The following is a 27,848-nucleotide window of genomic DNA, read 5'->3' as shown; positions in this document are numbered from 1 at the left end:
TGTGTCTGCTTCTGGCTCATCTCAGTTTTCCTCACTTTGTTGTAATTTGTTTACAGATTCATGCATCCTGTTTACCTTCATTTAGTCCTTGGCTACCATCCTCTCTATCAGAATCCTCGCACAGCAGAATAAGCTTCTGTCAAATCAGTGAGAAAGTGACACAAATTAAAGGTCAATATATTCTTGGAGTAAGGTCCCAGTAGTATCTACTGCTGACAGAAGTCATCTTCTATATGTCCTGAAGTAATACACAACTGAAACCTGTGCTGAATGTCTTTTATTAGCAGCTAATCAGAATCCTACCACCAAATCCTCCCAAAAGGAAATAAGGAATAACAGAAAATGTTTACTTTTTGGACACAGTGGGTGCCAAGTGGCACAGATGGCCAAGACATGGCCCAATACTGTGGTTCTAAGAGAACCTGTTTATAAACCGCTCCAACAGCACCTGTTTAGCATATCACAAGGTATGTCTGACCTTGACCCAAGCCCACTTTGGGCCACTACATAATTTGGTGAAGAGAGAAGAGCTGGAGGCTCCACGTTGGCCCAACCCTTAAGTCCTCCCTAGTTGTGGCAGGTCTGCATTTGTGTACAGCATCCAAACAACTTCCTTGGGGGCATTTAAGATTGTGATTAATTTAGTATTCATCTAAACAGATTATCCTCAGCTTCAAGCAAATGAAATCTATAAGTAGATTGTCAGGATGAGAAAGCAATTTTTTAGTGAAATGAAAGGATTAAAAAAGTATGACAAAGGTCTGACTACTCGATCAGCTATAATCTTGATGATGGGCCTTGGGAAATAGAGGTCAATATGTTTAATGTTAGATACTTTAAAAGTCCAGAAATTCTAATGTATTTAAAAAAATCATAATTCTAAATTTGAGGCAGTGACTGGACTTTCAAAATGTTTTTAAGACAAGATAAAGTAATTTCCTCATATTTTTCTACCTCTGTTCAGCCTGATCTCTATCATGTTCTGTCCCCAGTAGGACTATATGCACCAAGTAAAAAGGTTTTCATTTGTACGTGAGGACAGCCAATTCTTTTGTGGCAAGTCCCAAGTGGGAACCTTTCAAGTGCTTGAGCTGAATCCAGCAGGGATCACAAAGTAGACCTATTTGTTGCCATAGTTCACAGCCCAGCATATGGATGGAAATTAAAATCAACAATGGGTCATCTTAACGGGCCAGGCAGGGGGTGGGTTTACTGTTCACTCATCTCTCTCTGTTTAACAGGCAGTAACCCCTGGTGGAGGGCAGGACAGACAGCTGGGGACATGAGCTCTTGAACTGCTCCTCATGAATCAGAGCTCCAGAATCAGGGATGGACTTCTCAAGCCTCACATGCTGTGTAAGTAAGCAAGGAGCCAATCTCTGAATGATCTGAGCCAGCTTCAGGAACCAAACTAATACAAACCACTCGGATCCTATCTAGATAGGTGTAAGGAAAATCATCCTGCAATATGAAAACATGTCCCAGCTACTCGCAAGATCTCATTATCCTGGTGCAGGGGCTCAGTCAGGGACTACACTGCGTCCATCTCCCTACATCCCAAACTTATGCATACAGTTCTAGTGAAACTGTGGTGATTTATAAGCAGCATAAGTATCAGAGCTGCTCTCGGTTCGCTTTTGTGTCTGAAAGGTTATAGTTTAAGCATACTTGACAGGTATACAAAACCAAGCGGAAAGCTTATACTCAGTTTATTTTTAGTCATGTAAGAGGCCTCTATCTCCGGAGTACAAAAAGCTCCACCTTACTGTAGGCATTACATTGCATAAACAGAATGTGTTGACTTAAACTCCTCTAGAAACACAATGGTAAGGAATGGTTTAAAAATGAAAAGAAGCAACGGTTGCCAGAAGCAAAAGGGCACAATCCACAGAAAATAAATAAATAAATAAAAATAAAAATATTTCTTGTTCCTTGGAGGCTATGACAAGCAACTCACGGTAATTAAAATAACTCTGAACTGTACAGTGTTGACCACTGGGTAAGATGTTGTTTTCCAGCCAGAGGTAGAATTAATTACGCTGCTCTAGATTATTGACTTCTGCTATTTTCTCCTCATTAGTCAAAAAGAAATAACAAAACAACCTATTGGCTTTGTTTCTGAATCTTTCTCTAAAAAAAAACATGCAGAAGGGAAATAAAATTATTTAAAGCAATATGGTGCTGAAATCTAGCACCGAACTGTATGGTGACTTTATCTGCATATGCTGTTGAGGTGAGCAAAATGAATGAAGCCCTATGCAATTTACACAGAGATTAAATCCCTGATAATTTATTCTTTTTCTTTACCATTGATTTCCTTGGTTTGCATTTGAAATATCTGAAATAGAGTGACAAGCTCTGCCTGGGGTTGCCTGGCACAAGATCCCTCAGACCCTGAGGGATGCAGGTCCACGTTACTCAGGTGACTTAGCTTTTTTTGTGCCCCCACCCTCGCCATCAAACACCTAGTAGTAAGGCTGAGGGGCTGGCGGGGGCACGGGCTTCACCACAACTCGGCCACCCGCCTTCTGTGACAGGGACTATACCCTTGGCCAGCTCTCGTGCTCGTACTGTGAAGGAGGTGGGGTGCTGTCATTATAAAATGCAAAATTGAACTTAAAGCCGTTAATTAAAACAGTTGATAGCTTTAATAATCGTCTGTCACTGCTGAAATTCATTTATTTATTACTATTTTCTCCTCAGAGTGAGCATTTCAAACACAGTCACCACGCTTACCGCGGCTAGCCCCGCCGCGCCTGCGCAGGAGGCGGCGCAGGCTCGGTGCCGCCCGCCCGCTCCCACCTCGCGCTAAGATGGCGGCGCCCAGCGCGGGAGGTGGCGGAGGCAGCGGCTGAGGGCGCGCGCAGGTAACCGTCCTCCGCCTCCCGCCGCCTCATAGCTCTAACGGCCGCCCAGCGGCACTGACGGCCGCCCGCCGCCCCCGATCGCATCCCGGCCCCTGCCGCCTCTCGCCCTCTCCCGCTGCTGCCGCCCCCGGTCCCTCCCGGCTGTGAGCAGGGTCCCCCTGGGCTCCTGCCCCCCGCTGTCCTGCCCGCCCCAGCCGTCGGGAGAGCTGCCACCCGCTTCGGCTTCTCCAGCAGTGGTTCACGCCGTCAGGGCTCTTGTTAGTCAACTGCAGGAAATAAAAGTATGAGGGTGTATGTTTATTTGTTAGCTCAAATCTGAGTCCCAGGGAAGGAAAGGAAATTGATCCTGTGCCTTGCTTGGAGGGTGAGGGATGCGTAGTGGCCCGCACCAAGCAATTATCAGTGCCCTAACTTTGTAAAGCTTTCTTTGCTTTTGTGTTGTTTGCATCTTTCTAAAGGAAAGCATTGATCTTTGTTCGTGCCTCCTCCTCCATCTCTCCAGCCTCGTGCTCCTTTCAAACTTCTGGAGCTTGGCGTTCATGGCTCGTAGCCTGCTCCTTCTGCTGGGCAGGGATGTCCGCAACTGGGGGATGATGACAACATTTTTGTCCTACTCCTGTACGCACGCCTGGAGAGGCAAAGCCGTATACTACCATATCATTTGGGTTTTGTTATCCTCAGACCTACAGGGCATAACGTGTGACTTGCAGTTCATCTGCATCTTCTGTTTGAGGGGGTCTGGGAGCAGGAAAGGGACTACAGATCTCTGTCTCATCCTGGTACTCTGGGTGCTTAAATGAGCTTTTCTGTAAGGCTGTGTGGCCCAGGATGCAGCTCCTTTCCCGCTTGCATTGCCTGCTGTGACCCCACTTGTACAACAGGAGGTCACCTGGACCTGCCCAGGTGGCCTTGGTGTTGGCAGGCGGGCTCCTCTTGAGTTGTATGCAGACGGGGGGCTGGTCTGGGTCCTTTCTGTTTCTCTTGAATAAATGATTCACATGCATATGTTTTAAAATACACATACTGTGATTCAGTAACGCTGAAAGTGGCCAACCATAAGGAAGGAAAGTGTTCCTTTCAGTTACAAAATTGAAGTAAGAAGAAAAAATAAGGAAATATTAAAAATAAGTAAAATAGGCGAGTACTAAAATGTTCTTGCTAATTTTGAGCTGTGTGAATAACTGTCACATCATGGAGGTGGAGAAAACTTCCATTTAACTAAAGTGGGGACATAATTTCGGTGGAAAATTATTTTTACTGGTGATGTTATCAAGTGGGAATATATAAATAAAACTTTTACACAAAGCTTCTCTACACAAAGATTTTATTGGTTTTATTTCTCATAAGAAAAATTATGAATCTGACTGAAATAGCTGGTTCAGTAAAATAGTGAAGTATATAGGCCAAAAGTTAGAAAAAAAATCCACAGAGGGTAGGAAATATTGATGCAATTAAACATGAAAGATTTTAAAAGGAAATTGGGATGAGGATGGTGGGAGAATCTCAGAATAGGTATGTTTGGTTTTTTTAATAACACATTTCCTACTGAAGTAAATAAAATCAGTAAATATGAAGTAAGTAAGATCAGTAAATACCTTATTGAGACCAATCACTGACTTGCAGGCTATTTGATCTTTCTCCCAACTGAGTATTTTTATTTTAGAATATTCATTCTGAAGCATTACGAGGAGTTCTTTTAACTGGATTTTTAATTGAAAGAGAACTGGATCTCTTTAGAACCAGTCTTACTTGTCTTGTTAAATCATATCTTTTTTCATGTAGTATAAGTTTCTCATGTAGTTCTTGCAGGAAACCATACTGACAAGGAAGCCCTTAGCAAAAAATTCAGTTTAGAATATGTAGTTGCAATCTACTAATTATAGACATCCTCCCCCATCTCTTTTCAGTGATGACAAATTCAGTAGTTTTACAGAATAATTTCATCCAACTTCCTCTTCTGCATTGTTACTAACACCCTGTTAGCCCCCTCCTTTTCAGTCAACTGAGTTTCTTGAATCTTCAGTTGACTGATCCTGCTTTATGGGAGATTAAATGCAAGAATTTTATATTATTAGAAAAGAAATCTATCATAACATTTTTGTTGTATGAAAGAGCCACAGTTCTCTCAGCTAAAAAATAAATGCTTGTGTAATTCAAACACATGGGAATAAAACGCAAATGGTATGGAATAGCAAAGTAATCTAAATCAAGCTAAAATATTTTTCATACCTACCAAATTTCTGTATGATCATAATAATCTCTGAATTACTGTTTAAGTTGTGGACTGAACTATGTATTTTTATCTCTTTCAGAACAGACATTACAGCAGTAAAAATGCAGTCATTTTGTCAGAGAGTTGGCACCTGTTCCACGTGTTTGAATAGACAACTAAATGGCTTCCTGGGATTAATTAAATGGCAGAGAAGACTGGTTCCTGCTTGTATCAGAACTATTTACAGTGAGACGGGGAAATGGGAGAGAAGCTATGGGTTGGAGACAAGAAAAAGAGTGGAAAATTGGTGGTTCCCAAGGATAAAGGACCAGTTCTGCAGAATTTCGGAAACTGATGTAAGCATTTGGAGAAATTTGGAAAAAATGTTTGATATTTTTGTTTCCTCAAAATGAAATTAGTTCAAAAATACTTCATACCATTAACTTATATCGATGAGATGTATATTACATTTGAGGGGGATTTTTTTTAATGTAATAGTGTATTATTAATATCAAATACTGCAATAGGTGGAAAAAAATCTTAAGGAAAAATACGGTGATCAGCAAAGTATGAACTTGTAGATATATCGAGTCTTCAAGTAATCAGTTCTCTCTTCCAATTTTTATATCACATTCAGGAATTAATTATTTGAAGTATTAAACTTCTTTTACATTCATAGCTTTCGTAAGTAATTTTCTAAACAGCCTGTTCTCAGTGGTTATGACAAAATCTATTAGGCTAGACAATGTGATCATTAAAATCTAAGGGAAGATGATTTTTAAACACTATTTTCTGTTTTACAGTGTGTTAGGAATAACAGGTGACTTACAGAAAAAAAAAATCCTATGCAATAAAAGATCTTAAAAACAACTGTGATCTTTGTCTCTGACTCAAATTTTTGCTTTCACGGTTATGCTCACATAGCTATAAAAACATTTTTTGGCTCCTTCTTTTGTTTGCCTGTTTGCTTGTTTGCCTTGTTCCTAAAACGTGCCCCCTCTGCAACAAAAAAATCACTACTATCAAACTGTCAAAGAGAGAAAAGGGGCTTGCTCGTTCTGACAAAGAAAGCTGAGATGAGAATAGTATGTATGCAGACGTCTAGAAGGGAGAGCATTAACTTCAGCCTTTGTCTTTTTAGTATGTGACAATACATGTATATGTAGATATATGTATCATACACATGCTAAATTCTAAATGGCATTTTAAAGTATATTTTGTTTTATCCTTACTACTGAAGTAAATTTAATACAATCTTTTATTAAGAGGCAAATCGCCTATAGTGCCTCAGTGAAGTCTTCAGTTTAATATTTTGCTTGTATTAGACAAACATGAAAAATAGTATTGATAAATATGGAGTATGGTTCAAAGTAGAAAGTCTATTTTATCCCCGCTTACTGTAAGAAAAAAAATGTAGCAGCTTGTCAAAGTTATATCAAAGATGAATTCAATGGTAATCAAGATGTGTTAGGAATAATTTGTGGGAGATACAAAGTTTGATTTCCTCTTTGTAACTTTCATCAATTTATTCAGACCTAACCAAATGAAATTTTTACTTTCTTTTCTGTGTAAGATACTGCTTGTAAGATGACTTCATACCCAAGTGTACATAGTGGATATTTGTACTTCAGTGGATGTTTGTGCTAGTTCACTAACAAACTCGCTAACAAGTGAGCTAGTTTCTCAGGATGTTACTGCAGTTCAGCTGACAAAAAAAAAGTGGCCACGTGTGAGCTCCACGTTCACTGTAAATAGAATGCAAAATGCTTATATAAACTCCTGAAAGGATTGTTTTATCTGTTGTTTTATTTAGTTCATTGGACAGGTTAGGAGTGCATAGGGTAACCAGTGACAGCTTCTGTGGTAGGGAATGTTGATTTAAGCTGCAATTAATGTATCTTTAATTGAGCAAAAGTTGAATGTAATTTTCAAGTGTCATGTAAATATCAGCAAAAATTGATGAGGTGGCAGTAAGTCTGGTAAAGAATGTCTGTTTACAGGCCCAAAGAATTAGATCCTAGAAATTTTGTTAAGGTTCAGTCAGTTCCAGGAGAACCTCAGTTCTCTTCATTGTACTGTGTAATTTGTAATGTGTACGTGTATTTGTTCAAGTGAAATGCTAACTTGTGGCTAAAATTTTCTAAAAATTCCTTTCTAGAAATCAAGACCAAAATTTTATGTGCTTTCTATGTTCCCATATCCTTCTGGAAAGCTTCACATGGGCCACGTTCGTGTCTACACCATCAGTGACACAGTAGCTCGGTTCCAGAAAATGAGAGGGATGCAGGTAAGAAAAGATCTGCAGTAGAATTTTGTTGTTGTTTTTGTTTTTGTTTTCCTGTTTTAGTTGGTTTTGTTTGTTTGTTTGATGTTTTAATGTAATTGGTCAGGAAATTAGTGTTTTCCGAAATCAATGAAGGTGAAGGCTCAGTTGCAATACATACTACAGATGCATAGCTGCATCTTTGAATATTGAAATTTGAGACTTTTTAAAAAGCTGTGGTCTTCAGAGCTCACTGTTGCTCTCTAACCTTTAGAAACAATCTCAAATGGTATAGAGGATGCCATATCAGCTACCTGAATCTATTAGTAGTATGTGGCACAGTACCAGTGAGAGGTGTGGGCCATGCCATTTCTACAAAAGAAGACTGAAGACTCAAATGCCATCTGTGTGGAAAGTTGGGGGAGAAAAAGCTGAAATCCTGTAGCTGGCAAGATAAAACTGAGAAGCCTCAGAAGTCAACACCTTTCACCTCACCTGCTCCTGAGAACAGGTTGATGTCCTTTGTCAGACTCAGAGGGACGTGCTGCTCCTCTGTGCCAGCTGGGAAGGGAACCCTTTATTGGGACTGCTGCAAGGCAGATGTACAAAGCCACATCATGTCTTGTGTGTGTAACCGTAGAAGTTTCTGTTTCTCAGTGGCCTACACCCCTTGGCTTGCCTATTTCAGCCTCGCTTACACATACAAAACTCTGACTTCTGAGGGTACAAATCTACAAGGATATCAGGTAGGCTAAGACTAACCGCTTGCCACTTCTGTGTTCCTTTGTTTCCTGGTTTGCCCCATACCTCCCTGCATTCCTCCCTCACTCCCTTCTCTTGCCGTAAGTGGGTGAGAGCCTGGTCCCCACAGTCTACAGACAGGATCCTAATTGGTGTTTTACAGTAAGGACTGGCAGGTAAAATTTGAAGGATGCAACAAAGGTGTGGTAGGATCACAGCCTGAGTGACAAATGCGTTAAGGGGAGAGAAATCATTTGGAAGGGGGAATATTTTGTTAAGAATCTGTGAAGCAGTGGGAAGGAGGAACATGGAAACAGGATACCGTATTTTGGAATAGGGAACAAAAGGGAAGAAATATCTGTAGGCAAGAATCTAGGATGAGACTTGGAAATGAATTGTCTCTAACATACAAGAAGGAGAAGCTTGATAATAAAGGAATTGCAACCTCAAAAGAGTACAAATAAAAATGAAACAGAGAAACAAGTGTTAGTTGCTGGTTGTGGTACTAAGTGCAGTCTCCTTGCTGCAAATGCAGAAATGTGTTTCCTGTGCTTGTCACCATCCATGAGACTCTAAAGGTGTTGTCACTGAATTATTCAGTGTTCTGCCTTTCCAAATACTATGTATTTTATGCCAATGATGAACATACCAAGTACTGAATATGCCTCGCTGTTTTACAAAAATACATTATTATTTTAAAATTACAGGAAAGAGAAGTAATTAGCATACACTATTAAAGAGGAAAAGAAGATCAATTTCTGTTTTAATAGCAATCTGTCCTAACTCCTCTGACTGACTAGAATTTAGATCTCATAAAAAAAAAGAGCCAAATAAGACCTTAAGACCTTAAAGTCTTGCTTGATGTCAAGACCACTGGCATGTCATTTCAGGATATAGGTAGCCTTTCATCAGTAATGGTGCAGATATCCACTGAGTTTCTGTTCAGAAAGATGAAAAGATGCTTCCTCTTGTACTAGCTGAAATAAAGTGAAAATAATTGTGTATGTGCAGTAGGATGCTGTAGGTGCTACCTTTTGAATATAAGGGAAGTAAGCACTGTAAGTAGAAACATATGGAGAAAATACAATGGCAAGGAAATACCAGAGCCACTATAAAACCAAGAAAAACTTCTATTTATTAGTCATGCTAATTTCTCTATCAGTTAAATTAATATCAAGGAAAAAATAAGTTATAAAGACTAATTTTATCAGTTTCTAGGTGTTTTCTCTGGATGTTGTCACAGTTGTCCAATCTGTTAAAGATATCTTTATTGTGATAATTACAGGCTATGACATGATTATGTTTTACAATACACAACATTTATATACCCAATGTAAATGGTTTTCCCTGTATTCAGGGGATTACTGGAATTGTTCTGTACATAAGAAGAAAGAAAACTTCAAAATGATGCATACTAATATCTTTTTCCTAAAGTAATTGTATTGATTTTTATAGCTGGAAATTCAGTGTTAATATTGCATGTTTGAAAGCTAATGGAGTGCTATTTTTTTCCAAAATAAAAAAACAAAGTGGGAGTGAATTTATTTCAGATAATTGAGACAAGTTTAGAATAAGATCCTTGAGTACTAATGTTGCTTAAACTTCATTTCCATCATTTTCAAATGAAAAAAAAAGGCAGACTCATTGAAAACAATCTTATAAACTATATCTCCTAGGAAATTGTATAACTGTACTAGATGCAATCCAGGAACATAAAGTTGGAAGTTTTTTAAGCAATGAGGAATGATGAGCGGCTACTGTGAAAAATACAGGCAGAAACATTCAGACTCACAGTTCCCAGAGAACGATTATGACTAAAATGTGTTACCTGTTGTCTAGCAAATAGAAAGGGAGAATATGAAGGAAGGAAGGAAGGAAGGAAGGAAGGAAGGAAGGAAGGTAGGTCATTTGTACATTAGTGTATATGGTTGAGTAAGAGAGTAATGCATGTTGAATAAAGTGGAAATGTTTTTTTTTTTTTTTCATATAGAATGCCTTCATGAGAAAATTGTAAATTAGTTTCATATTGATTCAATCCGAACAGGCAAGGAATTGGCTTACTTGATGTAATAGTTAAGGAAGGGTAGACTTGAATGCCTTTGCAAAGAGATGAGAACTCCTTTAGTAAATTGGAACCATTCTTTGGAATGCATTCATGTAATCTGTTCATGTTGGAGGTAGTTTGATATCTTAGCAAGGAAGGGAATAAATCATTTGGATGTTGTTTTTTGTTTTTCAAAAATGAAAACATAAGTGTTTCATTTTCCTAGCAGAATAAAATTTGTTTTTGTTTCAATTAAAATATTCTAGAGAGCTAGTACTCCGGTCTGTTGGGATTTGCCAGAAAACCTGTACTTTGACAGCATTTTATGTGGGAAAACAATGCATTTATTTTTGCTCTTTTCCCCCTCCATTTTTGGTATAAATACTGCTTCAACATAAAGTCATAGATGATGTTAGTGACAAATGACACTGAAAATGGGTGATCAAACAGACTACCTAATGAGCAGCAGCCTTTCCATGCAATGCATGAAGAGCTGGTTACTTATTAAGTGGTATGCCGGGGTGGGATTTAATGCAAATGCGACATAGACCTTGATTCCGAGTAGAATTCTGATACATTTCCCTTTGTGCATTTACACATAATCTTAAACAGTCTTTTTAGCAATAGGCAATCCATCTTTCAAAGTAGTGATGAGTGAGTGATAAGCTTTGCAGTGTTTTCAGTAGGAGATGCAGGGATGTGTGCAGTGGTGCAGTACAGAGGTAATCGTGGGAGCTGTATTGATACGGGGCCAGCACATCGCGTTGTGCCAGTGAGTGATGAAGTCTGTTTGTGTCACCCGAGGACCTGACCATTGAAGTGTTGTCTGTGGGTCCTGCACTCCTGAAATACTTGTAGGCAGGGCGTGGAAAGCAAACTCCTTTGTGCACTTGGATTAGGTAACTAACTTGTGGAGTACACCTGTTACAAGATGACTTGCTCGCATTCTAATTTACTGAAGATGAACTTTGAAGACTTTGTGTAGGAACTCTGAACAGTATAGGTTACTTAGCATGAATGCAGTGAGCCAGTAGTTTATATATTTTAATTTACAATTTAATATCTATAAATAAACTAATCTGGAGCTAAAACATGGTTTCGTTTACTTGGAGTTTACGTACATATTGTGAATTCAAATGCAAGAGTTTCGTAAGAACTTAATAGATTTCCTATTCAAAATTTGAGAGTGCCAAGTACAAATTACAGAGATAATCATGGTGATTTTCACCATGGCAGATATTTTCAGTCTGCCACTGAGCCAGGAAAGAGTATTTACCATTACTTTATTATGCTATCATTATCATGTCTTTGATAAATTCCAAAGTGGATAATTTGTGCCTTGCAGAGGACTGAGAATAATTCTCTTAGCAATCAGTAAACAGAGTGATTCAGTTCAATAGTTCCTGTGATATCTTTTTAATAAAATTCTGAATTGAAATTGATACCACAGTGAGACTGTCATATGAGTTGTACAGAAATAAGAATGATCATCAGACAAATCTGGCAAAGTTCTTGTGCAGTACACATGATAAGATTTCTTCATTTGTACTTGAAATTCTCATGATAGATGGAATTGGAATGTTTTCGGTGAAATTTCCACAATATCCTGAAATGACCTTTAGAGTGTTTTCTTTTTATCCAGAACATCTTTTTTAAATTGGATGTATTTTCATTAATTGCTTTCCTTTTCAGCAGTGAATCCTAATATTCTTGAAATTGCAGAAGTGAATGGTATCGAAGGGAGGCAGGTGTAATTAAAACTTCATAATGAATTCATTAGTAGGATATGTTATTTCAATGCATTCCCATTTTCCAGTCATCATTAGCTGGGATTCTGCACCATTCTTTTATGAGGATGTTGTGTCCATTGGCCAAATTATTTTCAGTGGTACAAATCAAGTGGAAAGTGTTACAGGTATCCTATGTGAATTGAATCTTATTTCAGTCTAGTTTTTCAGTAGCAAGTTCTGAAGGTGTTAATTAGTTCACTCTATTACATTTTGAAAGAAAGAGGGAGAAAATGAGATATTAGTTTAAATGCAATTAAGTTAGACAAGAATGTGAGAAATGAAGAAGGCAAGAGACGCCTTTGTTTTCCAAATGTTTGTGGTACTTTGTGGACAGATTTTTTTTCGTGTTTTAAATCTTGCAAGAACGAGAAATGAATGAGAGCTGAGTTATTATGTTTTGATTAAAATCTGTGTGGGGTGATTATGTTTTAATTTGAAAACACCTTATCAGAGTGCTCGTAAGCAGCATTCTTGTTGCAGAGAATCACTGCAGTAGTTCTTGCTGAAACTCTGCATACTGCTCAAATTCATGATTTTAATCTATCTCCAGGGGTGCCTTGTCTGATTTTTTTTTTTCCTGTTGTTGGCAGTGGTGGTTTTCAGCTGTTGTGTAGCAGTGTTTATTACCTAGTACAGTTAAAAGTCAATCTAGGCTGCATTCAGGTGAGGGTCTTGTTTTTACATGTCAGATTTTCAACATATTCAGTGCAGGCTAGTTTTAGGTGGCAGTGGAAGGAGCAGCCCTACTGTCCTTTCCCCTCTACAGCCACGCATCCTTCCGGGCTCACTTGTGTGTGCTTGTGTCTCACAGTTGTGAGATAGATGCAGGGATGATGACAAGAAGTTGCCCGTGGAGCCAGGGGCGTCTTCTGGAAGCTGAAACTTGCAACCATGGATCATCCAGTTTATCAGCATTGGTGGTTAGTTCATGTCAAGTGTGCCAGGGCACTATAACCAGAGGCAGGAGTGTAGACTTCGCTGCATTGATTCAAATGCTGATCTGTAGCTAGCCTTTTTGTTTTCATTTTTGCTCGTCTTCTCTTATCGCACGCTTTCTGAAATAAATGTATTTACAGGCATTTTTGATGCTAATTCTACTTGCTTTCTTAGAATACAGAATGGGGTGATCTGGATGTAAGACAGATGTGTCAGCTCCTTGGTCATAGCTTTGAGACTTACTGAGCACTTCAGGAAAGCAAGTTCTTTGCTTCTTTACAAACATTAAGAAAAAAAAAACTGAATTGTTTTCTCCAAGTTCTGTTGATGGAGATGTAGAATTGAGTGTTACAAGATCATTGTCAACTTTGTGTTGCATAGTACTTACTGATCTCGCCCACCGATGTCAGCGTGATGGGCTGATTGTCACGGCACTGAATAGATGAAAATCTCCGAAGAGGAAGAGCTGAGATCTCAGAAATGAATTAATGGAGTTGCTATGCCTTCCTCTGCTAAGTCCTACAGTCACATTAAGAGCTCTAGCCATCATTAAGGACAGGTATTTGACCAAGCTAATACAAATTCAGAGTCTGCAGTTGCAACTGTTTTCCCTTTTAATAATCTTACCCCGTGTGGTAGTTACCGAGCGCTCTGTTCCCTACACACCAGTAAATCACTTCCTTGCTACTTTATGGTCCTGTGCAGAATGTAGTATGTTGAGTGATAGAAAATACCCGATTCTGCCTGATCATGTGAATTTCTGAGGATTTTAAGCCCTGCAAATTGTGCTAAAGGCCATGTGGTATTTTTAACCGGGAGGAGTGTACCTAACAGCTTCACCGTGAGGACCCCCTGCTGCCTGTGCCCAGCCAAGGGGAGAATTTCATACAAGGAAGGAGTGATTGCAGAAGCACATAGCTGCATGTGGTGATAGTACTGGCTTCTGCCGTCTTAAAATGCTGTGAAGCCATAAGCTGCTTTCTTTTACCCAGTACAGACATCCTCATTCGTACGGAGGCCTCATCTCTTACAAGATATGTTCATTATTTGTTTTTCTTTTTCCTTGTGGCTTGCAGAAAATCTTGTCTGTACAGAGAAGTGATGCTTGGAAGAACAGTCACTAGTGAGCAGAATTGATCCCTCAGTCGTAAAAGGTTTAAATGCTGCCATCAGAAGCAATCAAGTCAGCATTCAAGAAAGTTGATGACTTTTTTCCCCTTTTCTTCTGCTCATCTGTAATGCTGGAGGGAGCAGCCATGTTTTCTGCTAGTTAGAGTCTATGACCAAGCCATTAGAGAGCTACAAGAAATACCCCTTGGTCTTCAAAATTGATTTCTTCCTATTTTTACTTTGTTTTAAGCAGGGCAGTTGGACTGCTCCTTTATTCTTTGTGCCAACTTCTGACACATTAGTAGTATATTTTTTCCTCCTCTTCCATCTCTCTTGGGATTTTTGGTGTTTGTCAGAACTATATTGTTAATCTCAGCCTTCTGTTTTATGTTGGCTAAGTAGATTTAAGATGTAATGCCAAGTGCTGCGAGGAGACCGTGGCATTTTAACTGTAGATACATAACACGCTTTCCAGCCAGAAGAAGCTGACCTATTGTTTAGACAATTGCATTTCACAGACCTTTCAAATCCATTCACGATAGAGAAGTAGAAGAGACAATGAACTTGAAATCATTTTCTAAACCACTGTGCATGTTACATTCATCTCTATAGCAACTACATAAATAGATCTAGCCTGGAGATTAATTTGAGGATATTTTTAATGTCTCTTTAAATTCAGGTTTTTTTACTGCAACTTGAAGTACTGTATTTCTTCAGTCCTTCAACTTGAGGAGTGCTATTGGTTGTTAAATTGAACTGTCTTTTGAATGTGATAAGTGAATACACTGTGCGATATTTTTAATATATATGCTAGAATTTGGAAGATCTGTGTGAGCAGATAACTCCTGCTAGCACTGATGGTACAGTGTTAAAATGTCTGCACATTAGCTGTCTGGAGCATCAGTCAGCCCTTTTGGGGAGTCTGTAGCTAGAAGTGAAGCTATTCTTCCCACATCCTTATGCTCATGAGCATGAGAAATGAGATTGTGCCTTGCTTCTGGCTACCCATTTATACTCCGGAGATCTTCAGAAGTCAAATTTTACAAAAATTTGCCAAGAGTAATCTTTTTAATCTCACTTAATGTGCATCAGCTTGTAGTAAAAAGACATTTCTAGGGATGCAACCGTTTGCCTAAAGAAACAGGGTTTAAATAAGAGAAAATGTGTTCTACATAGGAAAAAAACACCTGGTTTATGTAATCATTTCTGTTCTTAGCAAGGTGGTGAGCACTAATAATGGTCAAAAAGAGCTGAGCTGCAGAAACTAATGTTTCACTTCGTCCTTACAAAATTCTGTAGAGATTTGTAGTTTCTGTAACGTTTGCTCTTTTTTTTTTTTCCTCTGTTATACCAATGGTTTTGATTATGGTGGGAGTAGGGAAAGGAGAAGGACTGGGAAGAGGCATGCATCAGTGGGACATGTCAAGTAGTTTAGCCTCAAAATGGGATTTTTCCATCAAATATTTGTAATGTGAGGAAGTGGGGAGTTTAAATCCAAGTCTTACATTTTCTGACACTGTGGTGTGAGGAATAATCTGTCTGATAATGGGGAAAATTTATAACATATAGCATTCCAATTTCTGTTAGATTTATACGTCACAAATGTGGTATGCGTGCACACTCAGTGTACTAGCTTGAGAGACAGTTGATCACTGGTTAATACATTTGGTTTTGTTGCTGCATCATCAGCATAATCATATACAGCAAGTTTAGTTCAGTATTAAAAATTAGAATGCTTAGGAGTCACATCTGTTAAATCCTCTTGCTTTTACACTGAGATGATGCCGAAGGCACCTTTATAAACATGTCTATAAAATACTTTTTATGAAAGAATCCATTAAAGTCAGAAAATTGGAAGGTTGTGGCAAAGAATAATAAAAATAATTCAAACCAGAGACAGAAGTAGAACTTATGCTTCAGAGATAAACAGATATTTTTGCATGGAGTTAGCTTATGAGATTAGTAATATTGCTGGGCTTGGTTTCTCACTGCTTTTTTGTTTACATGCTGCTAAAGAATGAGTTCTTTATATAAATACATATTTTAAGGGATATTGTTAAGCTTGTGTAACTTTAATCATAATTGGTTGAATTTATAGCACATTTGTAGGTGTAATAAATGGGATTGGTTTTATCAGGTACCTAATATGTAAGCATGTTTAATGACAGCATATTAAGTATTTGCCATTCTTAGTCTGGTTATTAATTTTTTTTTTGTATTTTTGCAGTGTTGATGGTTATTTGTCTAAATAATTTGCATGTTAATATGAAAGATACATATTCCAACAAAAATTGTGTTTTACTTTGTAATAAACATTTTTTCACCTTTATTTGAGGTCCTCAAATACATTGTCTCAGTCTGCAAGTCGTATTTACAAAATACTTTTAAAGAAAAATTTGACTAAAACATCTTTTTCTCTTGTTTTTATCTGTCCAATCAAAGATTATCGTAGGGTATATTTCTTTTTTTCTCTTCAGAAAAAAAGGAAAAAATTAGTAGTTACACATCAGGTACAGTTATAAAACCCTTGGTTCAAATAGTTTTGCTTGCTTTCTTCTTCCTCTGTATGATGAATTTTGATTCTGCTTAGCAGTAGCATCAACAGCCAATTTTAACCACCACAAAGGACTGATTTTTGTCATTGCTAACCTAGCATTTAGTCAAGAGAATTTATTACGTAACACTTCAAGCTCCCTCTAACATCAAATTGTAGATGGCAAGTATGTGATTCATTTTTGAAACAGACCTAGCCCTTGTGGGCATGCTTTGAAGAGGTTCGATTAAGACAAAGCAAATGCTGAAATGCAAACCACTGCTTGTTATTTTGATGCTTGTGTATTGCTGATGTCATTCCAGAAAGTTACATAAGACTGTGTTTTCTGTTTTTGCTGACAGGTGATAAATCCAATGGGATGGGATGCATTTGGTTTACCAGCAGAAAATGCTGCAGTTGAGCATGGTCTTCACCCTGCAAGCTGGACACAAAGGTAATTTTTAATGAATATAAGTAGTGTGAATACCTCTCCTGTGGACCCCATAAACAAAGAAAACAGCACAAAAACAGCGTAGAAGAAATACAGTATAGAAAGAACAGGGGTTATTTGCTGATGTTGTGTGGAACTGTGCAGGTAGTTCAGTTTCATAAACTTAATCTATCAAGATAATTTTCAGGGCTTCCCTAAAAGTGATGTTTCCCAAACACCCTGTTGGGTGAGTAAGAAATAAATCAGAATTCTCTTAACGTGAGATAGATCTTAGTATAGAATACGCACTTGAGAATGAGCTACGTGGCTAGGTTTACTGGCAATTTTCAGTACCATGAGGAAAAGAAAGAAGAACATTCTTCGTTTGAGGCTGGGTGTTTGAAAGTGATAAACAGCCATTCTTGCTGAGGATTTTGGTGAAAAGTTAGGGCTTTAGGCCTCAGAATTGGGTTTTGTGTTCATCTAACATGGTTTATAATGAGTAGGAAGTTATGTAAGTAAACATTAATTTCTACACATGACTCAGAAACCAGTCTTCTAATAGATCTTCTGTTTTGGGAACAATAATCTAACTGTGGTATCTTTTTGGACCTTGTTGTGGGTTAACCCAACAGGCAGCTAAACACTACACAGCTGTTTCCTCACTCCTCCACTACAGAGGGATGGTGAGAAAAGTGAAAGCAGAAGTTTAAGAACTTGTGGCTTGAGATACTCACAGTTTAATAAGAAAAAAAAATAAAAAGGAAAGAAAAAAAAAAGACACAAAAAAAAATGCACACAGCAAATGACGCACAATGCCACTGCACACCAGCTGGTGACTGATGCCCAGCCATACCCTGCGCAGTGTGCCCAAGTACCCTAAGGTACCCTTAGGCTGCACTTGCAGGAGGCCAGCAGCGCCTTCCAAGGATGCTGCAGGTTGCCAGGCCCGGTTCCCAGCTGGCAGGCATTCTCTTCTGGCAGGCTTTTAGGAGACTTTTGCTGTCAGCCTTTTTCCCAGTCGGGTCAGGTCACCTCTGTGGCTGCTCCCATCCCCAACACTTTCCCATTCCCATGACGACTTCTCATCCCCCAAATGACTTCTCACCCCCAAGTCTCACTCGGGGACCCGCCACCCGCAGCCGCTCCCCATCAGGAGCAGACATCCCCAAACCAATTGGCGGCGTGGGCAGCGGAAGAGGGCTGCGTTCAGCACCCCCACCCCGCTGACCGATGCAGGAATAACTGCAGGCAGAGACTTTGCAGGGTAGAAAAGTCGTAATTTGTTCCTGGGGTAATTGTGGCAGCCACTCCCAGCCCGTCCCCAGGTGAAGCCCAGCCGCCTGCTCAGTTGTGGAGCCTGGCGTGGCGGCCCGCGTGGTCCCTGCCCCCAGCTGCTCTTGCTGGACCCTGTGCAGCCAGGATGTGTCCCCAATGTTGTCGTCCTGAGGGGACCGTGGTAGTCTGCGCCCAGCCTGCCCCGTGTGCCAGGAGAAGCTTCTGACAAGTTCTCATTCCGTGGAGGGGCTGCGCTCCCTGCGCCTGGGCGAGGCGCTGCGGGAGCGGTAGCCTGAGGGGCTCCTCTGCCGCTGCTGCTGCTGCTGCTGCCGCCGCTCCAGCCGCGCGTCGCGTTGCAATCTTCTGCGGGGTCGTCGGGCCAGGCGCACAATTCCAACGATGGGCCCGCGGCATAGCGGGCAGGTCTCTCCTGAGACAGCCAAGAGGTGCCGATGCTCCTGATTTTCTCTAAACAACCCTAGGCTTCTCAGTCACGTTCCCACTGTCTCTGGCCAATTTCCACCTTCCCAGGTGATAAGTTCTTCCTCAGTTTCTTCTTGTGTCCTCATCAATGGTGGAACGCAAAAAGCAATGCAACTTTCCAAGACTCCTTTGGGAGAATTAGAAAGCAGGTATTCTTTATTAACAGCGCTGGGTGTGTGGGGGATAATTCCACCCAACACGTACACCTAAGCAAGACAAGGAGTACTTATTCATGGTACGGTGATATCCGTATTCATGCAGTTTGCCGGAAAAGGCAGGATTTATGCTAATGGTTTCTCAGACCTAATTATCATATTGCCCCTCCTACTATCGCAGGCACAGTAACCTCTGGTGGTCGCACTTTGGGGGCTTTCTGAGAAGGGCTCATAGTTTTTTTCATCTTGTACTTCGTTCCATTTTGCACATGCTCAGTCATTGTTTAACTGCTTCAGCACTTTTGACCTTTTATAAGCTCAGCTAACTTAATCGTTTTAAGTTCTACTTTGGGCACCGTGTTCCTTCTTCAGCCTGGATTTTGTGGATAGAGCTGAATCTTCTTATCACGCGAGGCCGATACAACAACTGAGCAATATAAAACTTTGTGGCTGCTCCCATCCCCAACACTTTCCCATTCCCATGACGACTTCTCATCCCCCAAATGACTTCTCAGCCCCAAGTCTCACTCGGGGACCCGCAACCCGCAGCCGCTCCCCATCAGGAGCAGACATCCCCAAACCAATTTGTGGCACGGGCAGCGGGACAGGGCTGCGTTCAGCCCCAGCCGCTGACCGATGCAGGAATAAGTGCAGGCAGAGGCTTTGCAGGGTGGAAAAGTGGTAATTTATTCTTGGGGTAATTGTGGCTGCCACCCCCAGCCCGTCCCCAGGTGAGGCGCGGCCGCCTGCTCAGTTGCGGGGCCTGGCCTGCCGGCCCGCGTGGTCGCCAGACCCCGGCTCCTCCTGCTCGACCCGACGTAGCCAGTCTGTGTCCTCCGGGTTGTCGTACCACAGGGGCAGTGGCAGTCTGTGCCTGTCCTGCCCCAAGCGCCAGGAGCGGCTGCGGACAAGCTGTCGCGCTTCAAAGGGGCTGCGCTCCCTGCGCCTGGGCGAGGCGCTGCGGGAGCGGTAGCCTGAGGGGCTCCTCTGCCGCTGCTGCTGCTGCTGCTGCCGCCGCTCCAGCTGCGCGTCGCGTTGCAATCTTCTCCGGGGTCGTCGGGCCAGGCGCACAACTCCAACGATGGGCCCGCGGCACAGCGGGCAGGTGTTTCTTTCTGCGGCCCAGGCCTGGATGCAATCCAGGCAGAAGGAGTGCCTGCAGGGGTCCACGCAAGCTGCGTTGGACAGCTGGTCCAAGCAGATGGGGCATGTCTCGTCCTCGGGGGCCTCCTCTGGCTGCTCCTGCTGCTGTGGCCGGCTCATGGTGCCTGCGGTCGCCGCAACGTGGAGCTGGTCGTCCTCTGGGGGAGGCTGCCCTGGTGGCAGGCGCTTAGCAGCAGCCTGGGGTCTTCAGCACCTCCCTTGCCTCGCGGGTCGCCGGCAGGACGTCAACCCCTCACGTGCCACCAGCGTGCCACCAGGAGGACTACTGCAGACAGAACCAGGAAGAAAATATTCCAGCACCAAACAGACATTAGCTTTCTAGGTTCAACCAAGTTGTCTAGAGTACTGTAGCTGTCAACATTCCGTGTATGGATTGCAAACATTGCTATTAGAATGGCAAATATGCTTATCATCGGTTATACTTGGCAAGACTGCGCTTAGGACAGATGAGGTACATAGATGTCTATAGATTTGAGACCCTTACCGAAGGCCCTCGATGGCTCGCGTGCAACAAGAATGGCTTCGCGTGTGCCTCTTGCAACACCTCCGCCTCTCTCTCTCCTTCCAGCCGTGGGACCTCGAGCTCTCGACTACCACCAGCCGGACTGGCTGCAGGCGCGCCGCTCAGGGCACTTATAGCCAGCCACCTTTTGTGAGGTCATAGGGTGACATCAGAAGGGTCTCGGGGTGCCCCTGATGTCAGCACTGACAGAGGTCACCTGGCCGTTGTGAGACAATGCTGACGTGAGATGGCTGCTCCACGCTGACAGGAGCCACGTCTGCCAGGCTGGGGTCCAGGCCAGGAGGTCGGCCTGGGAACTGCCCCTGGGAGCCAGGGATGTCCTTGACGTGCAGCTGGACACCTGAGCATTGGAGGCATCCTGAAGAGACCATGGAAACAATGAGGATAAAACACAAAATGTGTAACTGTGACCCGAAGGGATTGCTGAAAATTCTCAGTTGTTGTATCAGCCTCACGCGATAAGAAGACTCAGCTGTATGCATAAAATCCAGGCTGAAGAAGGAACACGGTGCCCAAAGTAGAACTTAAAACAATTAAGCTAGCTGAGCTTATAAAAGATCAAAAGTGCTGAAGCAGTTAAACAATGACTGAGCATGTGCAAAACGGAACGAAGTACAAGATGAAAAAAACTATGAGCCCTTCTCAGAAAGCCCCCAAAGTGCGACCACCAGAGGTTACTGCGCCTGCGATAGTAGGAGGGGCAATATGATAATTAGGTCTGAGAAACCATTAGCATAAATCCTGCCCTTTCTTGCAAACGGCGTGAATACGGATATCACCGTACCATGAATAAGTACTCCTTGTCTTGCTTAGGTGTACGTGTTGGGTGGAATTATCCCCCACATACCCAGCGCTGTTAATAAAGAATACCTGCTTTCTAATTCTCCCAAAGGAGTCTTGGAAAGTTGCATTGCTTTTTGCGTTCCACCATTGATGAGGACACAAGAAGAAACCGAGGAACAACTTATCACCTGGGAAGGTGGAAATTGGCCAGAGACAGTGGGAACGTGACTGAGAAGCCTAGGGTTGTTTAGAGAAAATCAGGAGCATCGGCACCTCTTGGCTGTCTCAGGAGGACGATAGAAATGAGCAGCGCCTCATTGGTTACGTGAAGTGGTGGCATCCTACGCCATCTTCTGTGTCAGTGGTGTAAAAGGGGCCTGTCTTTTACCCAGAAGGAAGCTCAGAGAAGGGCTGGGGATGGAAGGGACCTCTGGAGGTCATCTGCTCCAGCCCCTCTGCTGAAGCAGGGCCACGTAGAGCCGTACGGCCGCTGGGCACCGCTGACAAGAGCCTGGCTCCGTCTTCTTTGCATCCTCCCTTTGGGGATGCCTAGACATTGCTAGGATCCCCCCGAGCCTTCTCTCCTCCAGGATGAATGCACAGTGATGCACAATACAATTCTCACTGCCCACTGAGTGATGATGCCCAGACAGACCCCGCGCGGTGGCAGCCACACTCCGGCCAACCCGCTCAGTCCCAGTCTTCGGCACGACCCCATGCGGTATGGGACATGGCTCTGGCCGGTTTGGGCCAGCTGTCCTGGCTGCGTCCCCTCCCAGCTCGTGGTGCACCCGCAGCCTCCTGGCTCCAGGGCGCTATGGGCAGCTGGAACGTCCTTGACTCTGTGTAAGCAGTGCTCTGCAACAACTGAAAGATCGGCGTGTTATCAGCATCACTGTCATCCGAAATCCAGAACCCAGCTCCATACCAGCTACTGGGAAGACAAGGAACTCTATCCCAGCTGAAACCAGGACAGCCTCGTGCACTTCCCGGCAGCTCCTCAAAAGCATCCCTGAGCGCGCATTTTACGGAATCCCGCTTCTGACAACAACGAAGTTCATGCCGTGACCTTCCGGAGGGTTGACCCCTTCAGGGATGCCCCCGCCCTGCAGGCGTAGAGAGATGGCAAGTGGGAGTTGGTAGGATGCTGCAATACACAAGGACGCGGAGGCCTTCTTTGCTGAAAAGTTCTCTTTATTACACATGGCCACAGACCACCACTAGGCAATGTTCTGTGATTCAAGGCAAGCATGGGGAGAGGTATGAGGCTAATTAAGAAAAGCCATCTCGCAAGAGACCGAACCCAGGAGTGGGCCCCAAGGAATCAAGAACAAAGTGTCACTGCAAAGACGTGAGACTCCCGTCAAAGAGTTGGGAGTCAGCCGGGCATCCCCAGCAAAGGTTCAATGGATTGAGGATGTCATGTAGGCAAGAACAATTTGTGCAGCACAGGAAGTTCTGAGGGAGAGAGGCGCTCCATTTTGGGTCAAAAAGGAGTCCTTTTTCTATCAAGAGAGACAGAAGAGGGCAGAGGACACCACCTCCTCAGAGCAGCCAAAAGCCACTGCTAATTTCTGTGTTTCACCTGAGACAAGCGATAGACACCGATGCTTCCTAGTCTCTGAGAAGGACACCTTTCCCAGAGCCGTTCCTCCTTCTCAGACAGTCCGTTGCTCTTGTAGTTCCTTGCTTTTGCCCTTGGTGCTGGTGTCTTCAGGAAGTCTCTGGTTCTTAGGTACCCTTAGGCTGCACTTGCAGGAGGCCAGCAGCGCCTTCCAAGGATGCTGCAGGTTGCCAGGCCCGGTTCCCAGCTGGCAGGCATTCTCTTCTGGCAGGCTTTTAGGAGACTTTTGCTGTCAGCCTTTTTCCAAGTTGGGCCAGGTCACCCCTGTGGCTGCTCCCATCCCCAACACTTTCCCATTCCCATGACGACTTCTCATCCCCCAAATGACTTCTCACCCCCAAGTCTCACTCGGGGACCCGCCACCCGCAGCCGCTCCCCATGAGGAGCGGACATCCCCAAACCAATCTGTGGCGCAGGTGGAGGACTGCGTTCAGTCCGTCCCCCCCCGCCCCTCCCCCCCTTCTGACCGATGCAGGAATAAGTGCAGGCAGAGGCTTTGCAGGGTGGAAAAGTGGTAATTTATTCCTGGGGTAATTGTGGCTGCCACCCCCAGCCCGTCCCCAGGTGAGGCGCGGCCGCCTGCTCAGTTGCGGGGCCTGGCCTGCCGGCCCGCGTGGTCGCCAGACCCCGGCTCCTCCTGCTCGACCCGACGTAGCCAGTCTGTGTCCTCCGGGTTGTCGTACCACAGGGGCAGTGGCAGTCTGTGCCTGTCCTGCCCCAAGCGCCAGGAGCGGCTGCGGACAAGCTGTCGCGCTTCAAAGGGGCTGCGCTCCCTGCGCCTGGGCGAGGCGCTGCGGGAGCGGTAGCCTGAGGGGCTCCTCTGCCGCTGCTGCTGCTGCTGCTGCCGCCGCTCCAGCCGCGCGTCGCGTTGCAATCTTCTTCGGGGTCGTCGGGCCAGGCGCACAACTCCAACGATGGGCCCGCGGCACAGCGGGCAGGTGTTTCTTTCTGCAGCCCAGGCCTGGATGCAATCCAGGCAGAAGGAGTGCCTGCAGGGGTCCACGCAAGCTGCGTTGGACAGCTGGTCCAAGCAGATGGGGCACGTCTCGTCCTCGGGGGCCTCCTCTGGCTGCTCCTGCTGCTGTGGCCGGCTCATGGTGCCTGCCGCCGCTGCGACGTGGAGCTGGTCGTCCTCTGGGGGAGGCTGCCTTGGTGGCAGGCGCTTATCAGCAGCCTGGGGTCTTCAGCACCTCCCTTGCCTCGCGGGTCGCCGGCAGGACCTCAACGCCTCACGTGTCACCAGCGTGCCACCAGGAGGACTACTGCAGACAGAACCAGGAAGAAAATATTCTAGCAGCAAACAGACATTGGCTTTCTAGGTTCAACCAAGTTGTCTAGAGTACTGTAGCTGTCAACATTCTGTGTATGGATTGCAAACATTGCTATTAGGATGGCAAATATGCTTATGATCGGTTATACTTGGCAAGACTGCGCTTAGGACAGATGAGGTACATAGATGTCTATAGATTTGAGACCCTTACCGAAGGCCCTCGATGGCTCGCGTGCAACAAGAATGGCTTCGCGTGTGCCTCTTGCAACACCTCCGCCTCTCTCTCTCCTTCCAGCCGTGGGACCTCGAGCTCTCGACTACCACCAGCCGGACTGGCCGCAGGCGCGCCGCTCAGGGCACTTATAGCCAGCCACCTTTTGTGAGGTCATAGGGTGACATCAGAAGCGTCTCCGGGTGTCCCTGATGGCAGCACTGACTTGATGGGAGTCTCAGGTATTTGAAGTGACACTTTATTCTTGATACCTTAGGGCCCACTCCTTGGCCCACTCCTGGGTTCGGTCTCTTCCGAGATGGCTTTTCTTAATTAGCCTGATACCGCTCTCCATGCTTGGCTCCTGTCAGCGTGGAGCAGCCATCTCACGTCAGCATTGTCTCACAACGGCCAGGTGACCTCTGTCAGTGCTGCCATCAGGGACACCCCGAGACCCTTCTGATGTCACCCTGTGACCTCACAAAAGGTGGCTGGCTATAAGTGCCCTGAGCGGCGCGCCTGCGGCCAGTCCGGCTGGTGGTAGTCGAGAGCTCGAGGTCCCACGGCTGGAAGGAGAGAGAGAGGCGGAGGTGTTGCAAGAGGCACACGCGAAGCCATTCTTGTTGCACGCGAGCCATCGAGGGCCTTCGGTAAGGGTCTCACATCTATAGACATCTATGTACCTCATCTGTCCTAAGCGCAGTCTTGCCAAGTATAACCGATGATAAGCATATTTGCCATTCTAATAGCAATGTTTGCAATCCATACACGGAATGTTGACAGCTACAGTACTCTAGACAACTTGGTTGAACCCAGAAAGCTAATGTCTGTTTGCTGCTAGAATATTTTCTTCCTGGTTCTGTCTGCAGTAGTCCTCCTGGTGGCACGCTGGTGGCACGTGAGGCGTTGAGGTCCTGCCGGCGACCCGCGAGGCAAGGGAGGTGCTGAAGACCCCAGGCGGCTGATAAGCGCCTGCCACCAGGGCAGCCTCCCCCAGAGGACGACCAGCTCCACGTCGCAGCGGCGGCAGGCACCATGAGCCGGCCACAGCAGCAGGAGCAGCCAGAGGAGGCCCCCGAGGACGAGACATGCCCCATCTGCTTGGACCAGCTGTCCAACGCAGCTTGCGTGGACCCCTGCAGGCACTCCTTCTGCCTGGATTGCATCCAGGCCTGGGCCGCAGAAAGAAACACCTGCCCGCTGTGCCGCGGGCCCATCGTTGGAGTTGTGCGCCTGGCCCGACGACCCCGGAGAAGATTGCAACGCGACGCGCAGCTGGAGCGGCGGCAGCAGCAGCAGCAGCAGCGGCAGAGGAGCCCCTCAGGCTACCGCTCCCGCAGCGCCTCGCCCAGGCGCAGGGAGCGCAGCCCCTTTGAAGCGCGACAGCTTGTCCGCAGCCGCTCCTGGCGCTTGGGGCAGGACAGGGACAGACTGCCACTGCCCCTGTGGTATGACAACCCGGAGGACACAGACTGGCTACGTCGGGTCGAGCAGGAGGAGCCGGGGTCTGGCGACCACGCGGGCCGGCAGGCCAGGCCCCGCAACTGAGCAGGCGGCCGCGCCTCACCTGGGGACGGGCTGGGGGTGGCAGCCACAATTACCCCAAGAATAAATTACCACTTTTCCACCCTGCAAAGCCTCTGCCTGCACTTATTCCTGCATCGGTCAGCGGCTGGGGCTGAACGCAGCCCTGTCCCGCTGCCCGTGCCACAAATTGGTTTGGGGATGTCTGCTCCTGATGGGGAGCGGCTGCGGGTTGCGGGTCCCCGAGTGAGACTTGGGGCTGAGAAGTCATTTGGGGGATGAGAAGTCGTCATGGGAATGGGAAAGTGTTGGGGATGGGAGCAGCCACAAAGTTTTATATTGCTCAGTTGTTGTATCGGCCTCGCGTGATAAGAAGATTCAGCTCTATCCACAAAATCCAGGCTGAAGAAGGAACATGGTGCCCAAAGTAGAACTTAAAACGATTAAGTTAGCTGAGCTTATAAAAGGTCAAAAGTGCTGAAGCAGTTAAACAATGACTGAGCATGTGCAAAATGGAACGAAGCACAAGACGAAAAAAACTATGAGCCCTTCTCAGAAAGCCCCCAAAGTGCGACCACCAGAGGTTACTGTGCCTGCGATAGTAGGAGGGGCAATATGATAATTAGGTCTGAGAAACCATTAGCATAAATCCTGCCTTTTCCGGCAAACTGCATGAATACGGATATCACCGTACCATGAATAAAGTACTCCTTGTCTTGCTTAGGTGTACGTGTTGGGTGGAATTATCCCCCACACACCCAGCGCTGTTAATAAAGAATACCTGCTTTCTAATTCTCCCAAAGGAGTCTTGGAAAGTTGCATTGCTTTTTGCGTTCCACCATTGATGAGGACACAAGAAGAAACTGAGGAACAACTTATCACCTGGGAAGGTGGAAATTGGCCAGAGACAGTGGGAACGTGACTGAGAAGCCTAGGGTTGTTTAGAGAAAATCAGGAGCATCGGCACCTCTTGGCTGTCTCAGGAGGACGATAGAAATGAGCAGCGCCTCATTGGTTACGTGAAGTGGTGGCATCCTACGCCATCTTCTGTGTCAGTGGTGTAAAAGGGGCCTGTCTTTTACCCAGAAGGAAGCTCAGAGAAGGGTTGGGGATGGAAGGGACCTCTGGAGGTCATCTGCTCCAACCCCCCTGCTGAAGCAGGGCCACGTAGAGCCGTACGGCCGCTGGGCACCGCTGACAAGAGCCTGGCTCCGTCTTCTTTGCATCCTCCCTTTGGGGATGCCTAGACATTGCTATGATCCCCCCGAGCCTTCTCTCCTCCAGGATGAATGCACAGCGATGCACAACACAATTGCTCACTGCCCACCGAGTGATGATGCCCAGACAGACCCCGCGCGGTGGCAGCCACACTCCGGCCAACCCGCTCAGTCCCAGTCTTCGGCACGACCCCATGCGGTATGGGACATGGCTCTGGCCGGTTTGGGCCAGCTGTCCTGGCTGCGTCCCCTCCCAGCTCGTGGTGCACCCGCAGCCTCCTGGCTCCAGGGCGCTATGGGCAGCTGGAACGTCCTTGACTCTGTGTAAGCAGTGCTCTGCAACAACTGAAAGATCGGCGTGTTATCAGCATCACTGTCATCCGAAATCCAGAACCCAGCTCCATACCAGCTACTGCGAACAAAATTTGCCCAGTTGTAACTAGGACTGATCGTTATCTATTTCCTTTTGTGCTAATGCTATTTCTTCTAAGTTTTTCCATGTTTCTGGTCCCATGTTAAGATCATTTGGTAGTTTTCCTGGTAAAATATGATGGCAACTTATTTCACTTAGTGAGAATACACTGTGTACATAGTCTGTGTTATTTATGGTTTCTTTGGTGTTTTTTTTTTTTTTCATTTCCTTCTTGCTTGATTTTTGATGAGTATACGCATGAGATCCAGTTACCATTA

General features: G+C 44.9%; 1 protein-coding gene across 3 annotated transcripts in view; it reads left to right on the top strand.

Annotated features, from left to right (window-relative positions):
- The first annotated feature begins 2,121 nt into the window (after positions 1 to 2,121).
- LARS2 (leucyl-tRNA synthetase 2, mitochondrial) overlaps positions 2,122 to 27,848 on the top strand; it is a 99,704-nt gene continuing 73,977 nt past the window's right edge. The window contains exons 1-4 of one of the 3 annotated variants that reach the window (XM_080577916.1): positions 2,122 to 2,867; positions 5,180 to 5,435; positions 7,238 to 7,366; positions 16,859 to 16,950. In XM_080577916.1, coding sequence (XP_080434042.1) covers positions 5,202 to 5,435; positions 7,238 to 7,366; positions 16,859 to 16,950 — 455 coding nt within the window. In that variant the 5' untranslated portion in view covers positions 2,122 to 2,867; positions 5,180 to 5,201. Of the gene's footprint in view, positions 3,149 to 5,179; positions 5,436 to 7,237; positions 7,367 to 16,858; positions 16,951 to 27,848 lie in introns of all 3 variants that reach the window. The other 2 variants (XM_080577917.1, XM_080577918.1) reach the window with 2 other exon arrangements.

The sequence above is a fragment of the Anser brachyrhynchus genome, assembly GCF_964034855.1.
Source record: "Anser brachyrhynchus genome assembly, chromosome: 2".
NCBI lineage: Eukaryota > Metazoa > Chordata > Aves > Anseriformes > Anatidae > Anser > Anser brachyrhynchus.
This window is presented reverse-complemented; position numbering and strand designations above follow the sequence as displayed.